Source organism: Mesitornis unicolor, unplaced genomic scaffold, assembly GCF_000695765.1.
Source record: "Mesitornis unicolor isolate BGI_N332 unplaced genomic scaffold, ASM69576v1 scaffold22587, whole genome shotgun sequence".
Lineage (NCBI taxonomy): Eukaryota > Metazoa > Chordata > Aves > Mesitornithiformes > Mesitornithidae > Mesitornis > Mesitornis unicolor.
This window is the reverse complement of record NW_010197365.1, coordinates 8,002-17,547: the sequence shown is the minus strand read 5'-3', so window position 1 is coordinate 17,547 and position 9,546 is coordinate 8,002. Positions and strand designations below refer to the sequence as shown.

The 9,546-nt window shown below is 39.1% G+C and overlaps 1 protein-coding gene across 1 annotated transcript in view; it reads left to right on the top strand.

The window, feature by feature from the left end:
• The first annotated feature begins 633 nt into the window (after window positions 1-633).
• The window catches only part of ORC1 (origin recognition complex, subunit 1), a 15,589-nt gene continuing 6,676 nt past the window's right edge, over window positions 634-9,546 (top strand). The window contains exons 1-10 of the mRNA XM_010188792.1: window positions 634-722; window positions 1,044-1,171; window positions 2,520-2,689; window positions 3,109-3,484; window positions 4,131-4,407; window positions 5,672-5,776; window positions 6,132-6,333; window positions 7,401-7,507; window positions 8,288-8,389; window positions 8,893-9,064. Coding sequence (XP_010187094.1) covers window positions 634-722; window positions 1,044-1,171; window positions 2,520-2,689; window positions 3,109-3,484; window positions 4,131-4,407; window positions 5,672-5,776; window positions 6,132-6,333; window positions 7,401-7,507; window positions 8,288-8,389; window positions 8,893-9,064 — 1,728 coding nt within the window. The remainder of the gene's footprint in view (window positions 723-1,043; window positions 1,172-2,519; window positions 2,690-3,108; window positions 3,485-4,130; window positions 4,408-5,671; window positions 5,777-6,131; window positions 6,334-7,400; window positions 7,508-8,287; window positions 8,390-8,892; window positions 9,065-9,546) is intronic.

The window sequence follows — 9,546 nt, the reverse complement described above, 5'->3', positions numbered from 1 at the left end:
GTAGAGTTTTGCTGGGCCCTGCGGTTTTTTTCCAGAGAGAAAATTATACTTAAAAAAAAACAAAAAAAAAACCCAGAAAAACGAAAAACCAAACCCACAAACAAACAAAAAAACATAAAAATTGAGTATAAACGCATAAGCGAAGCGTTCATAACGGTCTCATCCGCCTGATCGCTGTGAGATCTGGACAAAAACCAGCAAGGCATGGTCTCAGAGCGGCCGGCGGTATGGCCCGGCCATCGCGGCGAGCCCCTGGAGCCGAGGGGGGGAGGGCTCGGTAATAAGGGAGCAGCTGGTGACTTTCTTTGTAAACAGGCAAAGGAGCTGGCACCGGGAATCGCGTGTCCCTGAGGTGTTAGTCCGGCGCTGGACGTGACAAAAAGGAGCTGAAGAGCAGTCCACCACTTGGCACCTTTCCTTTTTCTCCCTCAGGAGAGAGGTGGCTGGAGGCTTGGGGTAAGGTGGACAGATTCTCTGAATCAACCAACGCATGCCACGTTCTTCCTGCACGTTGGAAGAATTGATGGCATTTCTGTGTGTCTGGCCACTTTGAGTCTTTCCCTGCTTTTATTTAAAAAAAAAATAATTTTAAGAAAATATTTGCTTATTCATTTCAGCTCTACCTTGGAAATCATGAACGCTCAGCAGCAAAAAAAAATAATTTACTCCTGGTATGGAAAACCTATGAGCTCAGACAGAAAGTTGAGGACTTTCCAGTACAAGTAAGTAACATTTATTTCTGACTTGCAGAGAGAAACTTAGTAAAGGTTTCTTTATCTCTCTGACATCTTTTAAGCTGATGTGGCAGTCAGTAAGAATATGCATAAAGTTTTGAGCATCATGTTATGACACTGCATGCGTATAACAAATAAGTGTTACCTGTTTGAAATATGTATGAAAGATTTCAATCGGGAAGCTCAATTGTAGGCTTTGCAAGAGAGAGCATAACTAGCTCTGAGATTGACAGCCCATTAGTTTTAATTATATGGTATTTATAAAGAGTATAAAATCCTGCTAACCTTCATGTGTGCATCACTTTCTAGGGGAATCCTTATTAAATTAGAAAGAAGCAGAAAAGAAACCTGCATACAACTTGGCGAGTTTATTTTAGTAGAAGGGCAGAATGCAGATCAACCTTTTGTGGCACAACTCCTGGATTTATATGAAGATGGTAAGAGAAATAAAAATGTGCATCCTATCTGAGAAATGTTAAAATCTTTTAAAGATACCTAATTTCATGGAGGTGTATTTAGCCCATAACCTCATATCACTGGCCTCATCTATTAAGGAAATTAGGCTGAGGTAATCACTGCATCTGTAGTCACATGCTCCCCAAATGTTTGAGGCCGATGGCTGATTTAAACTAAATTTGATAGATAAACGGAGAGCTTAAAGACACAACTCTTACAGCCTTTTTGTTTAGTAGTCTAATTTAAAAGGAATGGCCCTTGAGGAAGACTGTGTGAGCTGGAGAGACTGGAGAATCCCAATGGAGCAAGGGCTCTGCAGCCCTGGAACTTGCATCTTATTTGTCATCAGGGAATTTAGCAATAAGGTTCAAGACTGAATAAATGAGGCTCATTACTTCTGCCCCTTGTACAACTACTTGTTTATAGATAGCAGTAGATACTAAAAGATAAATTGTGGAAAATAAGTGAGCCAAAGACTGAGTCTGAACTTGGAACTACTGATTAGCTGTTTCTGATTTCTTTGAACAGCTTTTGTTGTTTCTTAGGGGCCATCACAATAAGGTTTTGAGGGTTTTTAAAGTTCTTGACTTTTTTTTAAGCGTAAATACGTATCACTCCAGTTTATTTATTTGCTAATGCACATTTGTTGTAACATAACTGAATGTTGTTTTCATGCCAGAATGAAACCTGTGAAACTTCCTTGAAAATAAGATATTTTTTGTTATATATCTTTGTCAGATTTGTTAAAGATGTGGTTTTGTTTTCATTCAAATATGAACACCTTAAAATGTAGAGAATAACTTGAATATTCAATTGTAACATATTCCAAATGGGTTTTCTAACTCCTCACTGCATCTGTTTATAGTGTTTATTCAGACTTCCTTCTAAACATTCCAACAGCAGGATTTTCTGGTTTGTTAGGCAGTTTAGTGAATGTGTTTCTGATTTACTGCTAAATAACACTGAGATTACAAGTACTGTTCTGAAATTTCTCACTTCTCCTTTTGTCACTGCTTTCAGTTAGTGGGTTCTGATTAGATCACATTTATGCAAATAAGGAACCTCTTCATTTGTGATAATGAGCAGCTAACTCAGCTGGTTTGCAGGTATTTTGTGATTGAGACCCTATGCAGGTGTTATCTTAGTCCTTTCAACTCAAACATTTTAATTTAGCTTAGAAAATGGGCATTGTAACCTCTTATCAGGTGCTTTCTCACCTGTGTCTAGGGAGGATTTCTGTTCTTGATGGCATCTCATCCTTGAGATGTGATGATAACTCTTTGCAGTGCAATAAAATTCTTAATGTTCACCGACTTTTCACTGTTACAGGTGCTCAGCAGAAACATGCTGTCGTGCAGTGGTTCTCTCATATCACAGAGATACCTCAGAACAAACGGAAACTGCTTAAAAGAAAGGTTTCTCCCCAGGAGGTGTTTTTTGATCAAGTTCATGGCTATGACACCGACATCGCTGTGGAGACCATTATTAAAAGCGTCATGGTACGTCCTGCAACCCCTCTACACACAGAGGGAGAAAACCAGAAACAATTTGAAAAGCATTAGACAACAGTGCAGCTACTTTATTCCTTCTCAAACCAAATGTGTGGTGTGTATTTGTTAATGCAGTTAACATAGGATAGGATAGGATAGGATGGTTGAAAACTGATGATATTCTGTCTTTCCTCCATCCCAAAATGATTTCTGTTGTTGGCAGTCAGCTCATGCGGAAGTTTATGTGGAAAGAAGCAATGGGAGCCCTGTAATGCAATAACCCTGTGCTTGTGTAAATGCGGGTTGAAGATGTTGCCCTGTGTAATGAAGGATTGCATGAGTTCCAATACTAAAACTTGTGAATACAAAATAGCTGAATGCTAAATTAACAGTAAGTGTTAAGGTGTTGGTATATTCTGTTTTTACAGGTAATGCCACTACACCTACGGGAGGAACCACCTATTACATTAAACAAGGAACAAATATTCTACGTAAAACAATCTTGGGATGGAAAATGCTTTAAGGCTTTGTCCCCTGACATATTCTGTAAGCTGAAAGAAGCTAACAAGAAAGGAGGTGGCATCCCAAACTCTTCAGACTCATTTACTCCTTTCGACTTTGTTTCTCCTCTGAAAAAAGAGACAGAGAGAGTTGCTCGGAGTGCCACAAAGCCAAAAAATGTGGAGTTGGAAATAGAATCAAAACATTCTGCTTCCAAGTCTTCCCTTGCTAAGGAGAGACACTCACAAAGAGTGGCTAATGGCATCAAAACTCCAACAGCAAGGAAGAAGTTACAGTTAAACAGTACGTATATGGCAGTATTCTGCCTGTTTGGTTATTTTGAGTGTAGTGTTTTGTGCCTCTTCATTTTGGGTAGTTCAAACTCCACATCAGTATTTTCAGTTACCTTATTCAGACTTTGGGGTTAGCCCAACCCTTTTGAGAACATGAGTTGTTTCTCTTACGTCTGTTATTTCAAGTAACTGTACTTAGATCCAGCTGCTGTTGCAAGTGTTTTATTTGTAACTGCTCAGTCTGAGTTTAAAGTGCTTGATGGCTGAGATGCTACCAATCAGCCTAACTTGGCCTCAGAATATCTCGCCTTCTTAAATCTTCGGATTGATGGTGCACTGGAACGTTTACGTTGGGCTGGTTGAATATGCACATTTGATCCTATGTAACGTGCCATATTTTCAAACTGGAACCTGAGTAAAGTAATAAGTGATGGAGGTGGATTAGAAAACAGAAACAATCAGTTTGTATTCTATTTAGCTGGTTTTCTTAGAGGAAGTGTTTGCCTTCTAGTAATGAAGTTCCTCATTCCTGGAGTGTAATGCCATCTGTTATTTAAATAGCAGCTGTTGAGTCAGTCCATACCATGTCTTGTGAAAGTTAATCAAACCAGCCATGTTAACGCCTGACAGAAGTAAATTTTGCTTTTGATTCGTAGGTCCTACGAGACCTCCTAAAGACAGGCTCCTGGAACATGAGGTTTTGGAACTTCTGGATGATGACTGTGATGCTGTAGCACCATTAGAATTGGCTACTAAAAGAAAAGTGAAATTCAATGGTGTTTTAGGCTCGCCAGCAAAAATACCTTGCACCAATGATAAGCCCAAGACAACATCTGATACTGCAGAGCACTGTCAAAGGTTTAATGATACAATACGGTTATCGCCCTATAGTAAGGTCAAAGACTCCAGTGAGAAAGCTGAGGATGTTATATGGTAAGGGATAGCCTCTTAATAATTATTTTTGTGTGGTGTTTTTATTTGTATACAGTTCTTTTAAAGCACTTTTAGGAAAGACTTCTGGAGAGAAAAGCAGGTGAAGTCTGTGTGTACCATGTTTTGCCTGTTGAGAGCACTGAGAGAAGGGGGCATAGTCTAAATAGTTACAGGTGCAGTGAGGTGAAGCTCTAGAACGCGTGTTAATTGAATTGAATTAATGATTTGGGACATCATAAGAGGAGTTGGCTTCAAAGATGGACAGGAGTGGTTCATGGTTACAAGAACAGAGAAAAGATGTTGGAAATGGGAATGGTAGGATGATATGAAAGGAAATTGAAGCCGTATTGATCATTATGGTTTGTACTCAACTTGGGCACAAATCTGTTTCCTTGAGGTACAGATGTTATACAGGCTCAGATGTGCCCTGCTTGTGACAATTACTGAGATAGCTGAACTATAGAAAGGGATGTGGTTGGCCTCACAAGAGTTCTCATGATAATTGTATGTATTGTTTTAATTCTGATTTTTATGTAGAAGAGAAATCAAAACTCAAAAAGCATAACTGTTGAGTCCTTAAAAACAGCATTAAGCTGGGGCAGGAGGAGAATGGATCAGACTTTCCTATATAAAATGCTGTAAGAAGCTAAAAACCAGTCATGTACCTCCTTTCCTCTTTCCAAAGAATAAAAATGTGGGTGCAGCACTTACAGATCTGCGCTCTGGCTTTGTCACTTACTGTACAGCGTAAAAACATTCACTTTTCATTGGTAAGGTAATGGCATTCCAGTGGTATTTATAGATCTAAAAAAAATGCTGAGAACTATCAACAAATAGTTAAAGCATGTGTAATTAATCTCATCGTGTCCTTCTGAACAGTTGTATTAACAGTAAAGTGTCTCAGTGGTAGGGATGAAGAAGTACCCACAAAGAAAACCAAGGAACCTCAATACACAAAAATCTATTCCAAAGGGCAAATCGATGCCCAAAGGAAATAATCTTGTCTCTGACTTAAAAAAAACAACCAACCACCAAAAAAAAAGTAAAAAAATACTAAAACCCTCCACCCAGATATGTTGGAGAGTGCAGAAGAGGAGAAATTGTGCTGCCAGTATCCATGCAATAGCCAGTCTGTGGATAACTGTAAACATAACGTGTGCTGGATTGACAGTCGTAACAATTGAGCCTGAAGTCCAAAAGGCCTTCTCTTCATCTTTACAAGTGTGATGTGGAGGAAATACAACTTTATGTTCTCTCCTTACAGTTTAATTGGAAGTCAGGAGTGGGGTAGTCAGAGCCTGGTACTGACCCCTCATTCTCGTAGGATATGTGCACAGAAGACAAGCGCTCGCATTGCAGAGCAAGTCAGGTAAGCTTTTGCTTTCATACCTTATTCCAATTGTTATTGATAGCTTGAAGCCTTGAGAGTTTATCTAGCTTAATACTGAAATGCAGGTAGTTCTAGAGGTACAGCTTCATTGCAGTGTGATTGAAAACTGTTTCTGAACATAAGGCTGACTCATGGTGTTCACCAGAAAACTGAATTCCTTTAAACCAATCTGTTAAATAGCCATGGAAAATTAACAGCTCATGTGGAAAATATGTTGGCTTGCTGGTCGTGGTAACTACAGGAAAAGCTGAAAATGCAACAAATTAGACTATGTAGTGGGTAGAGTTGTATGTAACTTTGTTTTTAAATAACATATCACTTCTGTTTCTCCCAGGATATTAAATGCACTAGAGTCAAAGGAGGAGGAGGATTTTCTCTCTAGCTCCGACAGCTCTTACTCTTCAAGTAGCGAGGAAGAGGAGGATGATGTGCTCTGTACACCAGAAAAGAAAACCAAATCAAGCAGAACATTCAGCACCCCAAAATCTTCAAGGAAGTCTTCAGTTCACACTCCTGCCAAGAACCTGAAGAAAACGGTAAGATTCCATTTAAAAGCTCTTTTTGTTATTTTGAGGCCAATTATTTGAATGCTCGATGCCTGCATACCAAAGTTAAGCTTCTGAACCCCTTGGCTTTCACTGAAATGCTTACATTGTTTCATAAGACCTTTGGTATGAATAGGTTATGCAAAAGTATAAAACACTTGTGGAAGGTGAGCACTGTGACAGTGTTGGTCAGAAAACTCTAAACTAAGCAGGGAAAATACTGGACTGGAACTGAACAAACTGATGAATTCATTTATGGCCACCATCTTTACTTTTATTGTAACATGTGCACTGAGACATTTTAGTTCTGTTTCTGCGTAGTCTTTGTTGAGCACAGTCTGTATGTAGCAGAAAGCCATAAGACCAACTCTGAGCTTCGCAGTAGAGCTGTCCTGTCTTGAAGGCTTACCAGTGCGTGGATGGTTACCAGCACAGAAGGGATGCTCTGCAGCGTTCATGGCCACACCAAATGTGTGACCAGCAGTTTGTCAATGTCCTGGCCACTGGTGGAGATGGGATACCAGGCTACAAGAATCTTAGGTCTGAATCATTGAGGCTGTGTTCAGCACGATAGCCAGGGCCAAACTGTCAATGGCTGACTCTTACTCTGCGCTTATGAAATGTCTAACACACAAAATCTAGCATAACTAGAAATTGTAAGCACGACAACGAAGAATGATTAATGTATTGTATGACATTTTTGTTTGGACAATGAAGTTCAGATAGATCAGTTTCTAGTTGTTTGCTGTTTCTTAAGAATTGGATCACTTTGTAACACAGCACTTTAGAAAAGCAAACAATTCAAATATTCTTCAGGCAGCTAAAAGGTGTAATTGTATTTGTCACCTTCTATCCAGTTTCTTTTTTTCCTTGGAAGAACAGACCATGAGGCTTGTTTGGTAATGCCCTTTGTAAAGACTCTTTTCATCTTGTACTCTGGCCTCCCTGGGTAGTCTTTGTGCATAAGTGATATTTGGAAAACTTGTGTGAATGATCAGTCTCCAATAGGAATTGCCATATGTAGAAAATCTGATTAAGGTTGTAACTTTTCTTTGCAGCCTTTACCAGGAACACCCAAGACACCCCAGAACGCAACTCCTGAAATTCCCAGGCGCAACCACGAAGCGCAGAAACCAGCCAATACACTGGAAGAAGCCAGACTGAGGTAATGTATGCTCAAAGGAGAAAATAATCTTTTTTGCATCTGGTATGCAGAGCAGTAGGCTGTGCTGAGATAGGGGACTGTCATCTCTACCATATTGAATCAATTTGGTAAAAATGCACGGTGTTCTGGTATCAGAGTAGTGTTTTATGAATTTACAGTACAATACTAGACTTACAAATACTAGTAATAGTTACAGTACTGCTTTTACAGTTTCAGATTACTATAACCAGTCCATCTTAGGTTCTTCAGAACTAGGTATCTGTCTTTATTCTGTGCAACATTAGAAAAACAAAGATCCCTTCTTATCAGCTTTAGGTTGTAAAGGTACAATACCTGTCTCCTTTTGGTGTGTGGAAAAGCTTTACAGGTGTCAATGTAGATCTTCACGGTGGAAAAAAATGCATTCAGGATTGACTGTATGTTTCAAACTGAGTTTGTTTTTTCAGTTTCCTATAAATGGTCTCTCCTGTTTTATCCTACCTCTACACTGACTTACAATTCTTTTTGTGAACTGCAGCAGCTAGATCTTTATTGCTGCATGTTCATGCTGTTTGTGAAGATGACTGTTCAGCCCTCCTACAAGTACACCAGGCTATTTCTTTTGGGATACTTGACGTTGATGTAAAGTATGTGGGAGTTTTGGAAAACTACGCATGCCTGTGAAAGGTGGAGCATCTGGCTCTTTGTTTTCCTCTGTAGGCCCTTCATGTAGAACTGTGAAAATGCACCTCTTGGAACCCCTATTTAAACTTCCTTTTCCTTTTATTTTTTTATCAACAGGCTGCATGTTTCCGCTGTCCCAGAATCTCTGCCTTGTCGTGAGGAGGAATTCCAGGATATCTATAACTTTGTGGAGAGCAAACTTATTGATGGTACAGGAGGGTGAGTTTGTTGGTGAGACTATAACCAAGATCACATCTACCTATGACATAACACCAGTCAGACAATCAACACCACTTTTATTTAAAAATTTATCATCATTTGGCTGAATTAAAGTTCCTAGTTGAATTTTCCTGGTATTTTTCTTCTTTAAGAAGAGTTGTGCATAGAAATAATACAGGCTCCTTTGTTGTACAGATACAAATTAAAGACCGAAATAACTAGTCAATTCTAGATGTTTGGGAAACCACTTTCTTAATGAGGTAAATTACATTTATAGAGTATTTCAGATTTTTAAAGTTTAATTTAAAATAAATCTTCATGATCCTGCAATATGTTAAGTGTATCAGTCTGTGAATAAAGTAACTGAAATACAGGGAATTGCCTGAAGTGACAGAGAAAGTAGCATTTTAAGGTTGGTCTTGGAGCCCAGGAATTCCAGCTCAGTCATCCTAACAGTATTGTTATTTTGCTCAGACCACTGAAAAGGTGTTCTCCTTCTGTAGGTGCATGTACATTTCTGGAGTGCCTGGAACCGGTAAAACTGCAACTGTTCATGAAGTAATTCGCTGTCTCCAGCAAGCTGCAGAAAATGATGACTTGCCATCATTCCAGTTTGTAGAGATTAATGGCATGAAGCTCACTGACCCTCACCAAGCCTATGTGCAGATACTAGAGGTATTGGTTCAGTGTATATAGTGTAATTTTGAAATGTCATGCTTTAATTTCTGTGTATCTTTGGACCTGCAAGGAAACTGGTTACGTGCAGTCAGCTTGTCTGTATTGCCACATAGATTAGTGCAGAAGCAATTGTTGAATTTATTTTTTTTTAGCTTAGAGCTGAATGAATTACTTAGTTCTAGATCCTACTGATAATTTATTAGTATTTTAATGGGAGTCCAAGATTACTGAAGTCAGGCTATTCTTGTCAGCTGTCTTACATTTTCAGTAGGCGTTTTGCGTTCAGAGACACTCTTGAGTTGTGCTGGGTTTAGAGTTCTCCTGAGAGTGGGTTCAGGATTTCTTAATGAATCTGCATTTCAGATAAATTGCAGGAAATTCTAATGGCCTTTCTTATTAGCTATGTATTCTTTTGTTTCTGTTCTTTATGGACAGTTCCTGGTAGACCTGGGTCTTACAAGCTACTTTGTCTCTCCAAA